General features: G+C 45.7%; 1 protein-coding gene across 1 annotated transcript in view; it reads left to right on the top strand.

Annotated features, from left to right (window-relative positions):
- Positions 1-6,075: 6,075 nt before the first annotated feature.
- Positions 6,076-24,605, top strand: part of UFL1 (UFM1 specific ligase 1) — a 428,808-nt gene continuing 410,278 nt past the window's right edge. The window contains exon 1 of the mRNA XM_078648232.1: positions 6,076-6,233. Coding sequence (XP_078504358.1) covers positions 6,157-6,233 — 77 coding nt within the window. The 5' untranslated portion in view covers positions 6,076-6,156. The remainder of the gene's footprint in view (positions 6,234-24,605) is intronic.

The following is a 24,605-nucleotide window of genomic DNA, read 5'->3' as shown; positions in this document are numbered from 1 at the left end:
ATATTTTTGTCCACCCTAAGCGTGGAAGGGTATACTCAGACATGAGTCCCTTGCTCATTGCACCATCAGGATTCAAGCAAGCCGGGCCGAAGACGGCTGTAATGCCAGAAACCAGTCCCCGGAAGCTTGTTTCCTTCCCAGTGTAAGAATTGGCTTTTGTAGTTTGGTTTGCCCTGTTCCCATCATGCACTGGGACAGGAACAGACTAATTTCAATACAGCCAAGTTCTGAAACTGGGATGGTGCAGTGAGCTAAAAAACGGTGTTGGATCTAGCCCTGATCTCTTGACTGGGTGAGAGTATTCTGCTTAATTCAGAGACTCTGTCCCTCACCACCCCTTGTTGTAAATATTTGTGTCCACCCTAAGCGTGGAAGGGTATACTCAGACATGAGTCCCTTGCTCATTGCACCATCAGGATTCAAGCAAGCCGGGCCGAAGACGGCTGTAATGCCAGAAACCGGTCCCCGGAAGCTTGTTTCCTTCCCAGTATAAGAATTGGCTTTTGTAGTTTGGTTTGCCCTGTTCCCATCATGCACTGGGACAGGAACAGACTAATTTGCATACAGCCAGGTTCTGAAACTGGGATGGTGCAGTGAGCTAAAAAACGGTGTTGGATCTAGCCCTGATCTCTTGACTGGGTGAGAGTATTCTGCTTAATTCAGAGACTCTGTCCCTCACCACCCCTTGTTGTAAATATTTTTGTCCACCCTAAGCGTGGAAGGGTATACTCAGACATGAGTCCCTTGCTCATTGCACCATCAGGATTCAAGCAAGCCGGGCCAAAGACGGCTGTAATGCCAGAAACCGGTACCCGGAAGCTTGTTTCCTTCCCAGTGTAAGAATTGGCTTTTGTAGTTTGGTTTGCCCTGTTCCCATCATGCACTGGGACAGGAACAGACTAATTTGCATACAGCCAGGTTCTGAAACTGGGATGGTGCAGTGAGCTAAAAAACGGTGTTGGATCTAGCCCTGATCTCTTGACTGGGTGAGAGTATTCTGCTTAATTCAGAGACTCTGTCCCTCACCACCCCTTGTTGTAAATATTTTTGTCCACCCTAAGCGTGGAAGGGTATACTCAGACATGAGTCCCTTGCTCATTGCACCATCAGGATTCAAACAAGCCGGGCCGAAGACGGCTGTAATGCCAGAAACCGGTCCCCGGAAGCTTGTTTCCTTCCCAGTGTAAGAATTGGCTTTTGTAGTTTGGTTTGCCCTGTTCCCATCATGCACTGGGACAGGAACAGACTAATTTGCATACAGCCAGGTTCTGAAACTGGGATGGTGCAGTGAGCTAAAAAACGGTGTTGGATCTAGCCCTGATCTCTTGACTGGGTGAGAGTATTCTGCTTAATTCAGAGACTCTGTCCCTCACCACCCCTTGTTGTAAATATTTTTGTCCACCCTAAGCGTGGAAGGGTATACTCAGACATGAGTCCCTTGCTCATTGCACCATCAGGATTCAAGCAAGCCGTGCCGAAGACGGCTGTAATGCCAGAAACCGGTCCCCGGAAGCTTGTTTTCTTCCCAGTGTAAGAATTGGCTTTTGTAGTTTGGTTTGCCCTGTTCCCATCATGCACTGGGACAGGAACAGACTAATTTGCATACAGCCAGGTTCTGAAACTGGGGTGGTGCAGTGAGCTAAAAAACGGTGTTGGATCTAGTCCTGATCTCTTGACTGGGTGAGAGTATTCTGCTTAATTCAGAGACTCTGTCCCTCACCACCCCTTGTTGTAAATATTTTTGTCCACCCTAAGCGTGGAAGGGTATACTCAGACATGAGTCCCTTGCTCATTGCACCATCAGGATTCAAGCAAGCCGGGCCGAAGACGGCTGTAATGCCAGAAACCGGTCCCCGGAAGCTTGTTTCCTTCCCAGTGTAAGAATTGGCTTTTGTAGTTTGGTTTGCCCTGTTCCCATCATGCACTGGGACAGGAACAGACTAATTTGCATACAGCCAGGTTCTGAAACTGGGATGGTGCAGTGAGCTAAAAAACGGTGTTGGATCTAGCCCTGATCTCTTGACTGGGTGAGAGTATTCTGCTTAATTCAGAGACTCTGTCCCTCACCACCCCTTGTTGTAAATATTTTTGTCCACCCTAAGCATGGAAGGGTATACTCAGACATGAGTCCCTTGCTCATTGCACCATCAGGATTCAAGCAAGCCGGGCCGAAGACGGCTGTAATGCCAGAAACCGGTCCCCGGAAGCTTGTTTCCTTCCCAGTGTAAGAATTGGCTTTTGTAGTTTGGTTTGCCCTGTTCCCATCATGCACTGGGACAGGAACAGACTAATTTGCATACAGCCAGGTTCTGAAACTGGGATGGTGCATTGAGCTAAAAAACGGTGTTGGATCTAGCCCTGATCTCTTGACTGGGTGAGAGTATTCTGCTTAATTCAGAGACTCTGTCCCTCACCACCCCTTGTTGTAAATATTTTTGTCCACCCTAAGCGTGGAAGGGTATACTCAGACATGAGTCCCTTGCTCATTGCACCATCAGGATTCAAGCAAGCCGGGCCGAAGACGGCTGTAATGCCAGAAACCGGTCCCCGGAAGCTTGTTTCCTTCCCAGTGTAAGAATTGGCTTTTGTAGTTTGGTTTGCCCTGTTCCCATCATGCACTGGGACAGGAACAGACTAATTTGCATACAGCCAGGCTCTGAAACTGGGATGGTGCAGTGAGCTAAAAAACGGTGTTGGATCTAGCCCTGATCTCTTGACTGGGTGAGAGTATTCTGCTTAATTCAGAGACTCTGTCCCTCACCACCCCTTGTTGTAAATATTTTTGTCCACCCTAAGCGTGGAAGGGTATACTCAGACATGAGTCCCTTGCTCATTGCACCATCAGGATTCAAGCAAGCCGGGCCGAAGACGGCTGTAATGCCAGAAACCGGTCCCCGGAAGCTTGTTTCCTTCCCAGAGTAAGAATTGGCTTTTGTAGTTTGGTTTGCCCTGTTCCCATCATGCACTGGGACAGGAACAGACTAATTTGCATACAGCCAGGTTCTGAAACTGGGATGGTGCAGTGAGCTAAAAAACGGTGTTGGATCTAGCCCTGATCTCTTGACTGGGTGAGAGTATTCTGCTTAATTCAGAGACTCTGTCCCTCACCACCCCTTGTTGTAAATATATATGTGCTCAATACAGAGACATCCGGGCGGGCCTGCCCTCACTGGTTACGTCGTGATTACTGGGTTTGGCCCAGCGGGGGTGGGATGAGGTTGGAAGTTAGTGTGAGGTGGGGGATTCAGGAATCTGGGACTGGTGGAGTGTCGTGCTCTGGCGTGCAGTCACTGTGTCGGGGTGCACAGCCTAAAGCCGTGCCATGTAGTCGCATTGCTCATCTTGCCATACAGTAAGCATTATGAATGATTAACACACTGAAGGAGACAGAATACTGTAACGGGGGAGCAGCTGATGATCCGAAGTAGTTGATTTCAGGCAGGTGCCGAGGGGGACGTGACGTCACTCACATACTGATACTGAGGCCGGAAAGCGGGAAGTTTTGAGGAAGCCAAGACCGGCGCGGCTCCGTGCTAACTGGTTTCTGTTTGCAAGAGCTTCCCTCGCGTGGAGGGAAACGTCATAACTCTGCCAGCATCTAACTGGAAAAGTTGATATCTGGTAAGAGAGCACTTATGGTGGTGGAGTCCTGACAGCATGGGCAGGAAGATGTACTCATCAGCAGGAAGAGAGGCTCCGCTGAAGGGTGAACTGGTAAAGCTGCATTTATACAGTAAGTGTATGTTTTTACAATTACATAAATGATTTCTGTTTCTACAGAGTTCTCGCTGTTCTTTTATTTATTAACTACTGCAAGTAATACTTATCTATCTGAACTCGCAGTAGTTGCAGGCGGCGCACAGGACACCGGGCCGCTGACTCTCACTTAATTATACTGGTGTGACATTTATGAAATAATTCTTGAATAATAGTCCGCCTGTCTGACTGTGTCCGCTATGTGCGTTTCACAGGCTCTCCTAAGGCTTCACCAGCAATCATGGAATCACACATGTGCAGCTTGCGGCGGCCGAAGTTACCTGACTAATTAATGTATAGTCCGGGCCCAGGTCCTACGTGGGACAGAGAGAGCGGCATGGAGTTTAGTGATTCTCCTCGCCTGGTTAGTAATTTGAGCTCTCTCTAAACCGCTGCAGTGACATCAGTTGACAGACAAGTACTCTCATCAGTGTGCGTCGTGACCGTCACTCATGTCAGACTACTTTTGCACTTAGCTGGATGTGTCTGGATCTGAAGGGGGGAGGTGGGGTGACATAATTTTTAATAAACTAGGGCGACATATGAAAAAGGAAGAACACAAAACAGATGAAATCCTAACATCTGGATTGGTCCTGGATTGAACTCGGGAAGACTGCGTCCATAAAAAAAAGCATTGGGCTCATGCTCAATTGTATTGGCGAATATATACATAATTGACCTACTCATCCTTTCCCTTTTAGCCATGGGTTCTGTTTTTAAATGTTGGAATTTGCTCACGTCCATATGGCTCCCAGACCTCGTTCTCACTGAGCAGAGGCCCCGATTTGATAACATTACTCATTCTCTTTTCCAGGGCGGTTAAATAATTAGCAGCCTGGTTGCATGTATTAGTATGTTAAAGTTACTGTGTCTGGCACCGCGCAGGTGACATACGTTGGGGCATCTCTGACATCGGTTCCCTGTTGGGACAGGTCACTCATGTGACATCAGAGAGAGGCCCAGACGAAACGCTCTCCTGAATTTGCAGGCAAGGAGGGACCTACCACAAATAATAATAATAATAATAATCCACATTTGTAAAGCGCACAATCACCCGTAAGGGTCTCTAGGCGCTGGGAGCCGTCGGGAAGATTAAGCGAGCTATTGCCCAGAGTCGCATGGTGCTGGGCTAACCTGCCGCCGGAGCCGGGGATCAAACCCTGATCCCCAGATTCCAGCGTCAGTCGCCCTGGCCGCGGCGCCACACCTCTCCCTCTCACAAAGGCTGGTAATCTATGTTTGGAAAAGGTTGGAAGCACAAGCCTCAAAACAACACACAACCGACAAAAACACAGCTACTGGGCTTGAGTGCAGAGACTTGATTTAAAATATTGCAAAGGAGCTTTCTCGTCTTTGTGTGATTCTAAGTATATGATTTGGACATGATTATGATAAATGGAAGTCATTTAACAATTATTTCTTACGCTGTGCACCAGTTAATTTAGAGTTTCTAATTCCTTAAATGAGTGTAATGTCTCACATTTATGTTTTCCTCATCTTCATTGCTTGATTTTGCTCGAGAGAAAGTGTCACTCATAGTCGTTAAAATGTCACTCATAATTACTCTGAAATGATGACCATGTCACACATGGCAATCTGAAACCTTGGCAGCTATGCCTCGCACGCATGTGCCAGTGTTCCGCTCTTGCTCCGACGCGGCACGTCATCACGCCGTGCGCCGGAGACTAGAGCGCAACACTACAGTTGCATGTAACAAACATTTCTCTAAAAAAATATTCTCCAATAGACACTCACACATCACTCACATTTAAAATACAGCAAAAGAAAACGGCATTTAAATCAATTTCTTAAAATCATTGGAGCAAGACTCTGAAGAACAGTGCTGGCTTTATCAGTGGGTCAACGTCTCTGTCCTGCTGGTATGAACCGTTTATTCCCTACTTCTAATATGTTGTTGTTATGCTGATCGATGGCCAGAAATAACTTCCTGCTCTCTTGTAAAGACCTCAAATGCCTTTGGGCTAAGCCCGTGCAACATAAATACGACAATGAAATCCAACAAAATTAAAATAAAATAACCTACAGAAAGAGGTAAGGGGGGGGGCAACGCAAGACGTGATTCAAGAGTTGAGAGTTATGTCTTGCAGAAATTTAAACCTGCGGCATGGGGTGCACATACTCCAGCAAGCCCTGTGCAGGTAAAGCAAATTTTCTTCCTGTAGCACAGATCTGACGTATGTTCTCTGTCACATTTGCCGCCTCCTATCACCTTTCAGCTTGAGCTCTCTGTAGAGCCGCGTCAGCACAGTTATCGCCCCGCCCCCGGGAACACTAGAGCGTGCGCCCTCGCAGGGCCGTGACGTAACCACGTTCTGACAGCGTACGAGGACAGTTCCTGTCTGTGAGCAGCTGGTGCTGAGCTTTGATTATAGTGGCACCATGGCCGGGGGCTGGGACGAGATTCGCCGCCTGGCTGCTGACTTCCAGCGTGCCCAGTTCACCGAAACAGTGCAAAGGTGAGGGAGGATGGAAGTGACAGAAAGGAGATGGAAGGCTGGCTGGAGGAGAGAAAGGGGGAACTGTGGCAAGATATGGAGGGAGCTGCAGTGAAAGTGGGCCAATAAGGGCAGACAATTTAGCATGAGCCTCTCAAAATAGAAAGATTTTTATAAAAACTATCTACAGAACTTTTATGGGCAAGCGACATTTATAATTTGGTGCCGTTCTAAACTGTTCTGACTCTTACAAACTAAACGTCCCTATTCAGCCATTAAAACAAGATAACTAGTGTACATTTGTTGTGTTTACGTAGTCACCAAAGAAAGTTGAACAAATTAATTCGGCAAGTAGCACTGTACGGCGGGACCTGCCATGTTGTACACAGTTGCATTGATATTCGCAGTTAGAAGTGCATGGTTTGTTGAAAGTTACTTTATGATTTCAAGTTGTACAAAGGACGTGGGTTGCTCCTTTAAACCGTAAGCACCCTTGTATTTGTGTGTGTGTGTCTTGTTTGAGCTCATAATGGGATGGAGTGGAATAGATGATATCAGCAAAGAAAAACGGCTTTGGTTTAGACTTTTCACACTTTGATTAGGTCTCATCTGAAACAATAGTGCATTAAGCTTAGCTGCCAAGGTTTCAGATTGCTATGTGTGACATTTTCATGTCCGTGTAATTATGAGTGACATTTCAACCACTATGAGTGACACTTTCTCGCAAGCAAAATCAAGCAATGAAGACGAAGGAAACATAAATATCAGAAATTATACCTATTTGAGTAACGAGAAACTCTAAGAAGATCTTTAAACGGCTGCAAAGCACCTGGGATGGAAGGGCACTGCACTAACCTAGTGCCCTTCTAACCTGATTGTATGTACTGTTCAATCCGGTAAATAACAAGATCAACTCAATGCTGGACTTCCCTCAAGCCTACAAATAGCCTCCATAGAGCCTCTGCCATCCTGTTTCCACCACCTTACCCTGTGTTTAGAACAGACTCTTTCCTTCCATCATTCAGGTGTCTACCCTTCACCACGCCCCTCCCTTTACCTTATGAGACTCCCCTTATATTCGGTTCCCTTCCACCTCTTGGCAGACCTGGTAAGTATTTCAACAAGAACTCTTTGCTACAAACATTTTCGAACAGGCTCTCATTAAACCAAATTCACAGCTGGGCTCAGGCATGGTAACAATGTTCAGCTCCCAGAGAAAAATGATGCTTATTCCCTTAGCCTTAATATTTGAGTCTCTTAATGGTCACCAAAATAACAGTTTGCATATCCTTTCCTCTAACATTTCAATTTCACATCCTGAAAAAATATATCCATCCTTGCTGGCTGCGGAGCACTGCCAGTGTCTGGGCAAAAAGAAGAGAAGCTCTGCCAGGCTGTGGGGTCATTGAGCAGAACAAAAAGTTGATGAGTGGAGAGTGCTTGAATTAATCTCAACTACAGGCAATTACTGGGGCCTTGTTCCAGTCCATCCTTGCTTGCCCACGCTACAAAGAGTCCAGCTAATTACAAATCAGCCTTGGTGCTTTCCCAATGGAAACAGCCAGTCCTAGAACCCTACAGTTGGGAGCACAACCGAAAGTGACCTGGCCTGGCAGTGAGAGGAGCGGCTCTGTCATGGTCTCTTGGAGAGAGAGAAACTATTTTTCCAGGGTGTGATCCCCAGAGAAAGAAGAGCTGTGGTGGATTCTGGGGTTCATAGAAGCACTTCCACAATGTGGGTGGTGAGAGGAGATGCTCTGCCAGGCTCTGGGGCCATAGAGGGAGATGTTATGTCTGTACCGCCGGATTTAAATAATCTCTGCCTAAGGTAAATTAATCCATTTTGTGCCCATTGTACACAGAGTTCAGCCATGTGCTGGAATGGGAGGTCCCAACAACATGAACAGTTGCACACGGTCTAATCCACCTGTGTCACCTGAGAAGTGTGTTAGAGTAACTAACACGACCGCCCCCCCCACTGACTGCAGGCAGCCTCATGATCCCGCGTTGTCTTTTAGGAATTTGTGTTATTAACACACACACTTGTCTCGAGAGGAATAGTGTGTGTGCAGCCCTTGAGTGTCATGCTTCACTGCAGGCTGTTTTCTAGAGTTGCTACCAGGCCCTAGTGAAGTCACGGTAACTGCAGTGGCCGGTTCGTGCTTGAGATGATTTTTGTAAGCTGAAGGCAGACTGGCTCTCCCAAGTCAGTGTGCCGCCACTCGCAAGGGATTGGAGAACAAAGAGCCCACACATGACTGGAGGCAGGAGGGCAGATGAAGCCTAACAGATTCTCTGTCCTCCACACACAGGGATGGTGGTGCTGGGGGCTGTTAGGGCGGGCTGTGGCTACAGGACTGGCGCAAAGCAATTAACAAGCCCACTACTGGCTGCAATCATGTGCCTGCGGACATTTGTTAAGTTGCGGCCGCCGCCTGCATGCGAGCTCTGCCATAATTATAAATAACGTTGCCATAACTTTCTGTACCTGAAATGCTGCAAGTTCACAAGAGGGCCGGTGGGGTCTGGTCTATCACGTCTGGATCACACAATGTGCGGCAGTCTATTTTGCGAGCGCCAGCTGCCATAAACGCCCATTGCACAAGTTTATTCATGCCCCCTCTTACGGCCCTGCAATGGAGACTCGAGTCTCGCCTGCACTCTCTCGGATTCCCCTGCCGCTTCTGCCTAGTTACTCCGGACGTGACTGCACTCTACGCCGGCACATCCGGACTATTGAACCCGGCCCCCATGGTGCCACGCTGGCGCAGCATTCATTGTTTCCAGGGAAATACAGCTGTCTGGAGTGCAGAGACACATTGTAGCACTGCTCTCAGCCACTCCACAGAGCTGAGAGCAGTCTGGTTAACTATTTGGGAACTCGGCTCAGCAACCATCACCTCTCTCAGAGCAGCAGAGAGCCGGGGCACAGGCGCCGCTGATGGCGCGCCTGACAGGTGACAAAATGCGTGACAATACATTTTAGTGCGGTGATGCGGATCACTGCACTGAAGTATGTGAGCGTCACACCTGTTGCTTGACGCTTGGCAGGACTGATTAAGTGGAGTGTAAAAGATGTGTGTGATAGGGTGACCATAGCAAACATAGAAGAAGGACTGTTTATTTTCCACCTGCACTGCTTTTGTGCTGTGCTTGCGCAGTCTTTTGTAAGTTAAAAAAGATCTTCAAAGGGGCTAGAACCCTTCCCTTACCTGAACTTACCATTAATTTATTCCACGTTGCTCTCATGTACATGCTTCTGATTGGCCAGCAAGTCATTTGCACGTCGCCCACAACATTAACGCCCTTCCTTTGCCGTTCATGCCTGGCGTGGAGATTGGACCAAGTACAGCTTCCTGTTATTGGCTACTGGCTTGTGTCCTTCCACTGGCTATTCACTCTGCAGGTACTTCATTTTTTATATTTATGAACGAGCACTCCATACAAGTGCATTTGCAGATCTTCTCTCTCTTCCACATGATCTTGCAGCTTCTTCCCAGGGTATGTGTTAGAAATCGTGTTTCTGGTTGGCTAAGGTATACACCCATGTCAGGCAGAATCGACTACTCTAGTCAGGGTAAGCTAGTTACACAAATGAGGTAACCTGTGCTTACCGTCTGGTAGCTTGGCACAGAGTAGGCAGGCTTATCAAAAGAGGCAATATGTAAAGTATTTGTGCAACATACACACGTTACACAATAAATACACCACAAAAAGATTCCTCACAGGTTTTAGAAGAATAGCTGAGTATATTCTGAACAAATAGACCAAAACAACAAAAATCACATGTATACTTTTAAAGATATGCACATTTAAGAATAGGAGATAATCTCCGCATTAGAAAAGCCTTTGCATTCCTCTTCCAATGTTTACAGTCCCGATAGGGAATAAGTACTGATCCAAGCAGTGGATCGCTGATCAAGTAGCACCATAACACTTAGTGACAGATAAACTTGTAGCCAGCCACTCAAGACCAGGGTTCCAAAGTAGGCCTCACAGTTGAAAAGACAGTAAAATCATTAAAATCATGAAGTGATAAAGGCAGAAGAGATAGACTATTGGACTACGTAGTAATAGTGATATGATAGAACTACCCTCAATACCTTTAAAATATACAGTAATTACACCAAATAAAATATATGAATTACAGTAATTAAACAGGTTACAGGAGTAATGACATATAAAATAGAGCTCTAGGCTCGTAGGGGTGATACTTTATCTTGTGAGCAGCAGCAACAAAGAAGGAAGATGGCTGCTTGTGGGGGACTTCATAACATGTTGGAATGTTTATTGAAGTTCTGTTTTCTTCTGTTGTTGCTGTTGAGCTGTTGTTACAAAGGAGATTTGCATAATGTTGGTCTCCGTGTCATGCCATAAAATTTGAGATCTCAAGAAAGATAAATGTTTGATGTTATTCCTTTAGTTCTCTCCTGTCCTAATTCATAAATTACCAACTTTATCTCTGCATTACAACTTGTCTTGCAGAGGCCTGGCATTCCTTCAGCAAATTAGATAGTAGAGTGCGAATCATGTGGTGTCTTTACTGGTACATTTGGAGGCATGTAGTAGTGTTGCAAGATGTTGGCTGTATTTTAGTTTGTGATGAAGTTTGAAATTTACCAGTATTAATAATTGTTGTATATTAAGTCTAATTTCCATTTGATCCATACTTGCCTGCACCTTCGAATGTCAACATGTGCACCATGATTTCCTTCTCACCTGGTAGATTCTTGCCGGACCCCAGAATGAGAAGGATATGCTTGCCAGTACTGCAGAGCAAAGAAAACAGATGGGTGCCTCCTGATCCCATCCTCAGATAAGCCCTATATATGGTCAGATAGTGGAAGAGGCCAGGTGTTTTAATCGTGAGCGTCCCTCTGCCTACACTCCCCAAGTTAGTGCCCACAGAATTGTTGTACAAGAGACCTATTTTTAATACACCAATCTAGTACAGAATATATGTAGTAACAAAGAGTTGATAGTTTTTGCATTTGCTCCATGAAAAGTATTGAGAATTGCGCTAGTCGTTCTGGAGTCAGCAGTTTCGGTATTTTGTGTCTGAGTGTGAGAAGAGAAGATGGTCAGCTTTGTGCAGTCTTAAGCTAGGTTGTCTTGGTCAATGAATCTAACATATTGTAAAATTGAGGTAAACAGACCTATTTTTAAGGACCATCCCTTTCAGCCATTCTGCCCGTCTCCACTTTCCATGCACAAAATCTCCTGACACAGATTTTTTGTTTTTGCTTATTAAAGAAATTATCTGTGAAAGGAGTGCATTTCAGGTAGCAATCAAGGCTGTTAATCAGGATGTTTCCCAGTCCCTGAGAAATGTTGGAGCGCTCAGTCTGATTTTGCACCTGAGCTTTTTCAACTAATTACTGAGGAGGCAAACATTCACAATGTCAGCACTAGGGCAGATAGGTTTCCTTCTAGACCCATGACTTATACTTTCCCATACCATTCAGGAGTTATAAAAGTATGGACCTCTATGAAGTTGGGAAATTAGGTGAAACTAATGTTAGATGTGGTAGTGCCTTTTTCATCAATTTGGCAGCGACCTTGAGGACCTCAAGACTTGCTTGTGGTGTTGTTTTGTGCCCGATGGATGGTATAAATCTTGAGGATCCAGTCTGACATATGATGATCAATCTAAAACTAGGAATCTGCTGGAAAATTAAGTATCCATCAGAAGGATACAACGATAACTCACTTGTTAATTTTTTCGAGAAAATATTTGTCTCCTTGGACAAGTCGTGAGTTACAAATAGCCTTTAAAAAGAAATGTTGAATGAGAAGTTGGGAAAGTATTTTAAAGAGCATCTCTTGGTTGTCCCTTTATCCTCTGGATTTGACTAATGTACATAGCCATTCTGTGAAATGCTTTATTCTTTAGAACTTCAATTGTAGAAACGTTCCATGGCATGTCTGTTAACTGGACAGTGATTGTTGAGATATCAGAGCCTACTCTGTGTATGAGCTCATGTACAACTAGTGTATAAGTATATCTTCACATTGCTGCTCCAGGGATGGGATTAGCAGTGGCTTTCTTTTCAAAAGTGGATGAGTAGCTCCATGAAGAAATGTTATTGCTCTTTTAGAAGTGGTTGAGACTTTTGACTCCTCTTAAATGGGAATGAGCAATAGTTTAACTTTATAATACATAAGGTGGCCATAAAGTGTACAAGAGAAGTATGACTAACTTCATTTTCTGAACAATGAAACCAAAGTTTTTAAGCCAGATATTTCTGAACGATGCAAGTAAGCGTTTCTAATGAAAACAAGGCTAATGTGCAAATGGGTTTGTAAATTAAGGTCGGCAGTTCTCGTGGAGAAAAACGCAGTTTTAACATAGCAAAGGTAGCCAGAAGAATGGACAGGGCCGGTAACAGGATCAGGCAATGTGAGTACAAGTGTTCTAGGCAGAGCCAGTCCCTTAAGCAGTGCCTGGGGAAATCTGGATAGAGTGAGAGAAGGAGAGGCACTGAGGCTGACGAGTGAGAGTCTGGTTCCTAAGCCTTTCCACAGAACCTGAGCCTAGGCTTCAACTATTCTGTGCTATATGTGGACCGGGCCGGTAACAGGATCAGGCAATGTGAGTACAAGTGTTCTAGGCAGAGCCAGTCCTTTAAGCAGTGCCTGGGGAAATCTGGATAGAGTGAGAGAAGGAGAGGCACTGAGGCTGACGAGTGAGAGTCTGGTTCCTAAGCCTTTCCACAGAACCTGAGCCTAGGCTTCAACTATTCTGTGCTATATGTTGTGCTGAATAGAGAGGATATCCGCACATCACCCGTTGGATAATTATAAACCAAATTAAAGCGTGAAAAATCCAAATGAAATGATAATGTTTCTATTTCTTTTAGAATTGCAATGTATGGTTTTCTACAGAAAGGGGGCGTTCTTTAAAAAAAAAAAAAAGTCTCAGCATAATCACCAGTGAATAGAAGAGTTTAATGGTTCCACACTCCCATTCTGAAATATACATTTAACCCCTTCGCTGCTAGGCCTTTTCCCCTCCTGTGCTGAGGTTTTTTTGGCGTTTTGGAGTAGTGCGCGCTTAGGCCCTTGTAACTTTTTGACCACATAAGGTATCCACGCCAAATTTGCGTCCTTTTCTTCCAACATCATGTGGATTCTAAAGGCGCCCTGGGTTTGTGGATTCCCTTGGAGGGGGCCCAGAAATTTAGCAAAATATAGTGATTTTTTTGTTTTTTTCAGAAAAATGGGAAAAACGGGCTGCAAATGAAAGCCTCTGGGTGTTTCCCTGAAAATGGTATCACAAAAAGGTTTGTGGGGCTGAAATCTCCATTTTCTCAGCTTTCAGGGAATGACAGACTTTTGTCAGAGAACCGAAATTTTTCACTCAGTTTTGGCATTTTTCTGGGACATAGCCTATTTTTGCTATTTTTAGAGCTTTCAACCTCCTTCCAGTTAATGGTAGAAATGAGTTTAAAAGCAATAATGGATCCTGGAAAGCTTTACATTTTCGAAAAGTAGACAAAATTCTGAATCCAGAAAGGGGTCATTTGTCTAAATCCATGAAGGTTTCGTTATAGAAACTAACAGTTAGATATTGGAATATTTGAAATTTTGTTGAAAAAAACAGCCTTTTGTCTCAACGTTTTCACCTATAACTTTTTCTAATTTTGACAGCTCTTGGAAAGCAATATACCGTTACATCCGTTAGACCTTCCTGGTTGTGGGGATATATAGGACTTGTAGTTTCACCAAGAACCCGACGAACCCAGATCCAAAAACTGAGCAGCAACTTGCAATGGTATTTTTTCATTTACTGGGTATAGTGCACTTTGTCTTGGAAAATGTATACATGGAATAATCTGTATGAAAGACACCTATGTATTTCTGAATTGAGTACAAATTATAGACTTCAGAAACAGTATATAATTGCACATTTTCAAAGTTGGGAATACTCATACTAGCATGAGAATTATTGGTCATTTTTCATAAAGATTTTTTTTTTACTCAATGTCTTTCATTCAAAGGGAGAAATGCATGAAAGCTCAATTGGTAATAACAGTTGATTTACAAATCTGAATTACCCCAAGTGTCCCGATAAAAACGGTACCTCACTTGTGTGGGTCGGCCTTGTGCCTGCGACAGGAAACGGCGGAAAATGCAACGTGGTCACACCTAAATTTAGCAGTTACAAATTGACCCTTTTTTGGCAAAGTGCCTACCTGTAGTTTTTGCACCCTAGCTCTGCCGGCACCTAGGGAAACCTTGAAAACCTATACATTTTTGAAAAGTAGACACCCAGGGGAATTCAGGATGGGGTGACTCGACTGCCTACCACCAGGTTTTGTTACCCAGAATCCCTTGCAAAGCTAAGTTTTTCACAAAATAAACACATTTTCCTCACATTTCTGTGGTGGAAAGTTCTGGAATCTGCGTGGATCAACAAATTTCCACCCACCCAGCATGCCCCCAGGTCTCCCGAAAAAAATGGTACCTCACTTGCGTGGGTAGGCATAGTGGCTGCGACATGAAACAGCGCAAAAAGCAGCATGGTCGCACCTCAATTTCCCAGTGAAATTTAGCACGATTCGGACAAAAAGACTACCTTTTGTTTTTGCGCCGTAGCTCTGCCAGCACCTAGGGAAACCTAGCAAACCTATACATTTTTGAAAACTAGACACCCAGGGCAATTCAGGATGGGGTGACTCGCCTGCCTACCCCCAGGTTTTGTTACCCAGAATCCCTTGAAAACATAAAAATTTGACCAAAAAAACACATTTTCCTCACATTTCTGTGGTGGAAAGTTCTGGAATCTGCGTGGATCAACAAATTTCCACCCACCCAGCGTGCCCCCAGGTCTCCCGAAAAAAACGGTACCTCACTTGCGTGGGTAGGCATAGTGGCTGCGACATGAAACAGCGCAAAACGCAGCATGGTCGCACCTCAATTTCCCAGTGAAATTTAGCACGATTCGGACAAAAAGACTACCTTTTGTTTTTGCGCCGTAGCTCTGCCAGCACCTAGGGAAACCTAGCAAACCTATACATTTTTGAAAACTAGACACCCAGGGGAATTCAGGATGGGGTGACTCGCCTGCCTACCCCCAGGTTTTGTTACCCAGAATCCCTTGCAAACATAAAAATTTGACCAAAAAAACACATTTTCCTCACATTTCTGTGGTGGAAAGTTCTGGAATCTGCGTGGATCAACAAATTTCCACCCACCCAGCGTGCCCCCAGGTCTCCCGAAAAAAACAGTACCTCACTTGCGTGGGTAGGCATAGTGGCTGCGACATGAAACAGCGCAAAACGCAGCATGGTCGCACCTCAATTTCCCAGTGAAATTTAGCACGATTCGGACAAAAAGACTACCTTTTGTTTTTGCGCCGTAGCTCTGCCAGCACCTAGGGAAACCTAGCAAACCTATACATTTTTGAAAACTAGACACCCAGGGGAATTCAGGATGGGGTGACTCGCCTGCCCACCCCCAGGTTTTGTTACCCAGAATCCCTTGCAAACATAAAAATTTGACCAAAAAAACACATTTTCCTCACATTTCTGTGGTGGAAAGTTCTGGAATCTGCGTGGATCAACAAATTTCCACCCACCCAGCGTGCCCCCAGGTCTCCCGAAAAAAACGGTACCTCACTTGCGTGGGTAGGCATAGTGGCTGCGACATGAAACAGCGCAAAACGCAGCATGGTCGCACCTCAATTTCCCAGTGAAATTTAGCACGATTCGGACAAAAAGACTACCTTTTGTTTGTGCGCCGTAGCTCTGCCAGCACCTAGGGAAACCTAGCAAACCTATACATTTTTGAAAAGTAGACACCCAGGGGAATTCAGGATGGGGTGACTCGCCTGCCTACCCCCAGGTTTTGTTACCCAGAATCCCTTGCAAACATAAAAATTTGACCAAAAAAACACATTTTCCTCACATTTCTGTGGTGGAAAGTTCTGGAATCTGCGTGGATCAACAAATTTCCACCCACCCAGCGTGCCCCCAGGTCTCCCGAAAAAAACGGTACCTCACTTGCGTGGGTAGGCATAGTGGCTGCGACATGAAACAGCGCAAAACGCAGCATGGTCGCACCTCAATTTCCCAGTGAAATTTAGCACGATTCGGACAAAAAGACTACCTTTTGTTTTTGCGCCGTAGCTCTGCCAGCACCTAGGGAAACCTAGCAAACCTATACATTTTTGAAAACTAGACACCCAGGGGAATTCAGGATGGGGTGACTCGCCTGCCTACCCCCAGGTTTTGTTACCCAGAATCCCTTGCAAACATAAAAATTTGACCAAAAAAACACATTTTCCTCACATTTCTGTGGTGGAAAGTTCTGGAATCTGCGTGGATCAACAAATTTCCACCCACCCAGCGTGCCCCCAGGTCTCCCGAAAAAAACGGTACCTCACTTGCGTGGGTAGGCATAGTGGCTGCGACATGAAACAGCGCAAAACGCAGCATGGTCGCACCTCAATTTCCCAGTGAAATTTAGCACGATTCGGACAAAAAGACTACCTTTTGTTTTTGCGCCGTAGCTCTGCCAGCACCTAGGGAAACCTAGCAAACCTATACATTTTTGAAAACTAGACACCCAGGGGAATTCAGGATGGGGTGACTCGCCTGCCCACCCCCAGGTTTTGTTACCCAGAATCCCTTGCAAACATAAAAATTTGACCAAAAAAACACATTTTCCTCACATTTCTGTGGTGGAAAGTTCTGGAATCTGCGTGGATCAACAAATTTCCACCCACCCAGCGTGCCCCCAGGTCTCCCGAAAAAAACGGTACCTCACTTGCGTGGGTAGGCATAGTGGCTGCGACATGAAACAGCGCAAAACGCAGCATGGTCGCACCTCAATTTCCCAGTGAAATTTAGCACGATTCGGACAAAAAGACTACCTTTTGTTTGTGCGCCGTAGCTCTGCCAGCACCTAGGGAAACCTAGCAAACCTATACATTTTTGAAAACTAGACACCCAGGGGAATTCAGGATGGGGTGACTCGCCTGCCTACCCCCAGGTTTTGTTACCCAGAATCCCTTGCAAACATAAAAATTTGACCAAAAAAACACATTTTCCTCACATTTCTGTGGTGGAAAGTTCTGGAATCTGCGTGGATCAACAAATTTCCACCCACCCAGCGTGCCCCCAGGTCTCCCGAAAAAAACGGTACCTCACTTGCGTGGGTAGGCATAGTGGCTGCGACATGAAACAGCGCAAAACGCAGCATGGTCGCACCTCAATTTCCCAGTGAAATTTAGCACGATTCGGACAAAAAGACTACCTTTTGTTTTTGCGCCGTAGCTCTGCCAGCACCTAGGGAAACCTAGCAAACCTATACATTTTTGAAAACTAGACACCCAGGGGAATTCAGGATGGGGTGACTCGCCTGCCTACCCCCAGGTTTTGTTACCCAGAATCCCTTGCAAACATAAAAATTTGACCAAAAAAACACATTTTCCTCACATTTCTGTGGTGGAAAGTTCTGGAATCTGCGTGGATCAACAAATTTCCACCCACCCAGCGTGCCCCCAGGTCTCCCGAAAAAAACGGTACCTCACTTGCGTGGGTAGGCATAGTGGCTGCGACATGAAACAGCGCAAAACGCAGCATGGTCGCACCTCAATTTCCCAGTGAAATTTAGCACGATTCGGACAAAAAGACTACCTTTTGTTTTTGCGCCGTAGCTCTGCCAGCACCAAGGGAAACCTAGCAAACCTATACATTTTTGAAAACTAGACACCCAGGGGAATTCAGGATGGGGTGACTGGCCTGCCTACCCCCAGGTTTTGTTACCCAGAATCCCTTGCAAACATAAAAATTTGACCAAAAAAACACATTTTCCTCACATTTCTGTGGTGGAAAGTTCTGGAATCTGCGTGGATCAACAAATTTCCACCCACCCAGCGTGCCCCCAGGTCTCCCGAAAAAAACGGTACCTCACTTGCGTGGGTAGGCATAGTGGCTGCGACATGAAACAGCGCAAAACGCAGCATGGTCGCACCTCAATTTCCCAGTGAAATTTAGCACGATTCGGACAAAAAGACTACCTTTTGTTTTTGCGCCGTAGCTCTGCCAGAACCTAGGGAAACCTAGCAAACCTATACATTTTTGAAAACTAGACACCCAGGGGAATTCAGGATAGGGTGACTCGCCTGCCCACCCCCAGGTTTTGTTACCCAGAATCCCTTGCAAACATAAAAATTTGACCAAAAAAACACATTTTCCTCACATTTCTGTGGTGGAAAGTTCTGGAATCTGCGTGGATCAACAAATTTCCACCCACCCAGCGTGCCCCCAGGTCTCCCGAAAAAAACGGTACCTCACTTGCGTGGGTAGGCATAGTGGCTGCGACATGAAACAGCGCAAAACGCAGCATGGTCGCACCTCAATTTCCCAGTGAAATTTAGCACGATTCGGACAAAAAGACTACCTTTTGTTTTTGCGCCGTAGCTCTGCCAGCACCTAGGGAAACCTAGCAAACCTATACATTTTTGAAAACTAGACACCCAGGGGAATTCAGGATGGGGTGACTCGCCTGCCTACCCCCAGGTTTTGTTACCCAGAATCCCTTGCAAACATAAAAATTTGACCAAAAAAACACATTTTCCTCACATTTCTGTGGTGGAAAGTTCTGGAATGTGCGTGGATCAACAAATTTCCACCCACCCAGCGTGCCCCCAGGTCTCCCGAAAAAAACGGTACCTCACTTGCGTGGGTAAACATAGTGGCTGCAACAGGAAACGGTTCAAATTGTACGGTGGTGAATTTACATTACCTTATTGCAAAACTACCTTGATTTTGGGGGGGGGGCATCTGAGTTTGTGGCCCGGGGCTCGGTGGTATTCTTTGCAAAGTAGCAAACCCAAACAGTTCTGAAAACTAGACACCCGGGGGACTCCAGGGAGGTATGGCATGCATGGGTCCCCCAATGTTTTCCTACCCAGAACTCTCTGCAAACCTTAAAATTAGGTAAAAATTGCACTTTTCCAAACTTTTTGGCGTGGGATCGCCGGGTCGGCAAAAAAGTCATACCACCCTGCGTTCCCCTTGTTCTCCCGAGTAAAAGGATACCTCACTTGTGTGGGTGCCCCAAAGCAGAATACGCCAAAAATGAATTTTGAAAAAAGTAGTTTTTACTCATATTTACGTTTTACAAATTAAGCACCCCAGCCTAAGTCACATGCCTTTGGCCCACCCACACAAGTGAGGTATCATTTTACTCGGGAGAACAAGGGAAACACTGGGTGGTAGGACATTTGTTCCGGCAGCGAGATCCCACCCAAAAAAGTATGGAAAAGTGGGTTTTTTGACCAAAATTTCAGGTTTGCAGGGGTTTCTGGGTAGGAAAACATTGGGGGACCCACGCATGCCATACCACCCTGGACTCCCCCGGGTGTCTAGTTCTCAGAACTGTTTGGGTTTGGTAGTTTCCAAAGATGCCTGCCAAGCCCCGGGCCAAAAGCTCAGGTGACCCCCTCAAAAAATAAGATTATTTGGCTAAAGGTAAAGTTTTTGTCTCCACAGTATGAATTGGGCCTTTTCCTAAAGCAGCCGCTATGCCTACCCACGCAAGTGAGGTACCATTTTTATCGGGAGACCTTGGGGAACGCTGGGTGGGAGGTAATTTGTGTGTGCCCAGTGATGCCACGCTTTCCCACACTAAAACGTGTGAAAAAACTGATTTTTTACCATGCAAAAAATGAGGTTTGCAAGGGATTCTGGGTAAAGGAACGTTGGAGGATCCACGCAAGCCATACCTCCTTGGAAGCCCCCGGTTGTCTACTTTTCAGAAATGTGTGGGATTGGTAGGTTTCCCTAGATGGCTGTCTCGCACGGGGCCAAAAACCCAGGTAACCCCTCTTGCAAAAGCTGGTGGACTTAGGGGTTACCTGGGTTTCTGGCCCCGTGCGAGACAGCCATCTATGGAAACCTACCAAACCCACACATTTCAGAAAATTAGACACCCGGGCGCTTCCAAGGAGGTATGGCTTGCGTGGATCCGCCAACGTTCCTTTACCCAGAATCCCTTGCAAACCTCAATTTTTGCATGGTAAAAAATCAGTTTTTTCACACGTTTTAGTGTGGGAAAGCGTGGCATCACTGGGCACACACAAATTACCTCCCACCCAGCGTTCCCCAAGGTCTCCCGATAAAAATGGTACCTCACTTGCGTGGGTAGCCATAGTGGCTGCAACAGGAAAAGGTCCAAATCTAACAGTGGTGAATATAAAATACCCTGAAGCAATATAACTTTGATTTTTTGGGGGGGAGGCACCTGAGTTTTTGGCCCGGGGTGGGTGGTATTCTTTGGAAAGTAGCAAACCCAAACAGTTCTGAAAACTAGACACCCGGGAGAGTCCAGGGAGGTATGGCATGTGTGGGTCCACCAATGTTTTCCTACCCAGAACTCCTTGCAAACCTTAAAAATAGGTAAAAATAGCACTTTTCCAAACATTTTGGCGTGGGATCGCCGTGCCGGCAAAAAAGTCCTACCACCCTGCGCTCCCCTTGTTCTCCCAAGTAAAAGGATACCACACCTTAACAGAGTTACTCAAAAGTCAAACATTCAAGCACGGCTATCTATTCCTCAAAGACACACACATACAGGTTGGATTTGGCACGAGGGCGAGTGATGGTTCAGTACATAAAATTTTATTAACAAGATATTTCAAAAAAATGAAATGCTCTGTCAATAAATAAATGCATAAAAACTGAACCAGTGACTCGCAACTCGTGAGCTGTAAAGCCACGACAAGGCACCAACCGTTTTACAGGCCATTCACGCACCTTTCATACCTGATACAAACCAGACCATTGACACCATCCGAATGGAAAAGCAACACATAACAACAATCACAATAAGGGGCAAGGTACACCCTACTGCAGAAATTAGAAAAAAAACAATTATTACTGCACACCCATCTAATCCGCAAGCACACACACATACTGGTTGGATTTGGCACGAGGGTGAGTGATGATTCAGTACATACAATTGGATACGCAAGTAATTTCATCATAAATGAAATACACTGCGTATAATTGAAAGTATGATAAACTGAACCACTGACTCGCAGCTCGTGAGCTGTAAAGCCACGTCAAGGCACCAACCTCTTTACAGGCCATTCATACACCTTTCGTACGCGTGACACATACAAAACATTCACACCGCCAGCCGCGGACCCATCACATTTCAACACTCACACCAGCAAACAGCGCCATTCAAGGGCCCATCACTTTCACACGCCCACATTTCTGACACTGCAACTACACAAAATGATGGACTGTGTGGAGTGTCACTCAACTAGCAGTGTGTGTAGTGACCAACAGAAAGTAACTACTCACACACCGCCTGCCGAGCGCCAGTCCACCCACACCACCATCCAAGCACCAGACCATGCACACTGCCAGCCAAACACCACTCAGCGCACACCGACAGCCAACTACCACTCCACACACACCACCAGCCAAGCATCACTCCACGCACACCACCAGCCAAGCGCCACTCCACAAACACAACACCATCCAAGCACCACTCCACACACGCCGCCAGCCAAGCACCACTCCACACACACCGCCAGCCAAGCACCACTCCACTCACACCGCCAGCCAAGCACCTAACCATACACTCCGCCAGCCAAGCAAAAATCCACTAACCCCCCCAGCACAACTCCAATCCATGCACTATTCCAGCCAAGCACCAGACCACGCACACCACCAGCCAAGCGCCTGTCCACGCACACCAACAATCCAAGCACAATCCTGCACACACCACCATCGAAATTAGAATTTTTTAAAGAAATACCACAAATCAAATGTAGAAACCTACAAATCTGCTAACACAAATTCAAAACCTAAATGCTTTGCACTAATGCAAACCTAAAAGCAAACAAAAAAATATTACAGAAAACAAACCAGACAGTACACTTACAAGCTCAATGAAACTCCCAAAACTTCTTTTGTGTGTGGTACGATTTAAAACAAGCTGGCACACACAATCCAGGATTTGAAGGACAGTCAGGACAGTGCATACGAGACTCCCTCCGCACTTCTCTTCGCCAACAGACTCTACATCTTTTAGTGGGTTTGTCTTTTGCAGTTGTGGGAGGAATGTATTCTGGAAAGTGGCGATCTTTCAGTCTAGCCACTTCCTCCACCACTCCAAATCTTGGCACACTTGCCTGTTCCACTAGTACAAGGCTGCCTATTATAGTCTCCTGAAACTTAACAAAAGGCATCTTTGACTCAGGACAAGATTTCTGGAAAACAACAAAAGCATTAAAGGATGCCAAGTGGAAAAGATGGATAGCCAACTTCTTGTACCAAACGTAAGCCTTTCGAAGAGCAGCATAAGGTTCCAACCTCTGATCTACTCTGTCAACACCACCCATGTGCCTATTATAGTCTAAAATGCACACAGGTTTACGCACTTCAGCAGTCTCACCCCGAACTGGCAGAGCTTCAGTGCTTTCGTCATGGATAGTAGTCAGCATGTAAACATCTCTCCTGTCTGAAAACTTCACAGCTAGAAGCTTCCCACATCGCAATGCAGTAGACTGTCCCCGCACAAGCCTTTTGCAAACAAGTTCTATTGGAAAACCTTTCCGGTTACTGCGCATCGTGCCACATGCAACAGTGCCCACTTTGGCCAACTCCTTGAACAAACGCACACTAGTGTAGAAGTTATCTACATATAAATGGTGGCCTTTGTTAAATAATCGTCTACCTAGTTCCCACACAATTTTCTCAGTCACTCCAAAAGTGGACGGACAAGCAGAAGTGTTAATGCTGGAATCCTTACCGGTGTACACCCTGAAATTATAAACATATCCAGTCTCACTGTCACACAGCATATACAGTTTGATGCCATAGCGTGCCCTCTTACTAGGAATGTATTGCCTAAAAACCAAGCGGCCCTTGAACAACACCAAAGACTCGTCCACAGCTATTTCTCTTCCAGGTGCAAACATCTCAGGAAAACGATCAACAAAGTGATCAAGGACAGGCCGAATCTTAAAAAGACGGTCACAATCAGGGTGATCGCGTGGCAACGCTAAATCATTATCAACAAAATGCATCATGCAAAGAAGAAGCATATATCGATCACGAGTCATAAGTGCTGGAAATATAGATGTTGCCATCAAGGGACTAGTGGACCAATAAGAAGACATTGATGGCTTCCTTAGCAAGCCCATCAAAAAAGTTAATCCCAAAAACTTCTTCATCTCTTCAACATATGTGGGAGACCAATGGGTAGCTCTGGAATGGGGCTTAAGGCTGGCACTGTGGTCCCTCAAATACTGCTCTGCATACAAATTAGTTTGCTCCACAATCTCCTGCAAAAACTCATCATCAAAAAACAATTGAAAATATTGAATTGGCAAAAAATTGTCAGTATCCACTCTACACCCTGGAACACCAGTGAAGTCTGGCAATTCCGGCTGCACCATGCCAGGGGCAACCCAGACGTCATCACTAACATGAGGAGAAGAAGCCACCCTAGCCTGCAGGCCAGATGCCTCTTGCTGCACTACATCAACGGGAACACTAGCATCCCCAGATGCCTCTTGCCTCACTACACCAACAGGAATACTAGCATCCCCAGATACATTTTGCATCTCTTCACCAACAGAAGAACTCACATCCCCAGCTGCCTCTTGCATCTCAACATCAACAGAAGAACTCGCATCCCCAGATGCCACTTGCTGCTCAACAACAACAGAAAGACTAGCAGCACCAGATGCCTCATGCTGCTCAACAACAGGAAGACTAGCAGCACCAGATAACCTTTGGCGCACCACAGCAATGTGAAACCTTTTGGGCGCAGCCTTTCCCACACTTGCCTGTTCCTGACGAGAAAAAAAGGGAAACCTTGAGGACCTAGGCTGCCGCTCACATGGCTCTTCCCTCTCTACCGGCACATCAATGTCCCTCTCTACCACAGGCACTTCATCAGCACTAGAAGAAGAATCATCATCCGATGATACCATGCGAAGAGAAAACTCACTGCCTGAATCTTCTGCACCTAACTCAAGCTCCGAATCGGAGTCAGTGTCTGGACCATGGTCAGAGGAAGACTCAAAAAGCATACTAACAACCTGCTTAGCAGTAATCCTGCGAGCAGCCATTATCCTTACAAATCAAGAAGACTACACACACAAGTGAACAACAACCTACACTGTGCAAAGGAAGAAGTAAACAAGGTAGAGTCTTCACACAAAAATCAATACACTCAAAAACAATTCAAATCTAACCAAATATAAGAAGACTCACCAGCACCTACTCTGCTGAAACACAGCAAAAAGAAAGGAAATCCCACTGGAAAGAAAAAAAAACAAGTATAGATTAGACAAAGTACACATCAAGCAGCAATACAAAAAAAAAAGTTAACAATCAAGAAACACAAAGCCACACAAAC

Source organism: Lissotriton helveticus, chromosome 6, assembly GCF_964261635.1.
Source record: "Lissotriton helveticus chromosome 6, aLisHel1.1, whole genome shotgun sequence".
Classification (NCBI taxonomy): domain Eukaryota; kingdom Metazoa; phylum Chordata; class Amphibia; order Caudata; family Salamandridae; genus Lissotriton; species Lissotriton helveticus.
Note: the sequence above shows the minus strand (reverse complement) of the source record. Positions and strands in the feature narration are given on the sequence as shown.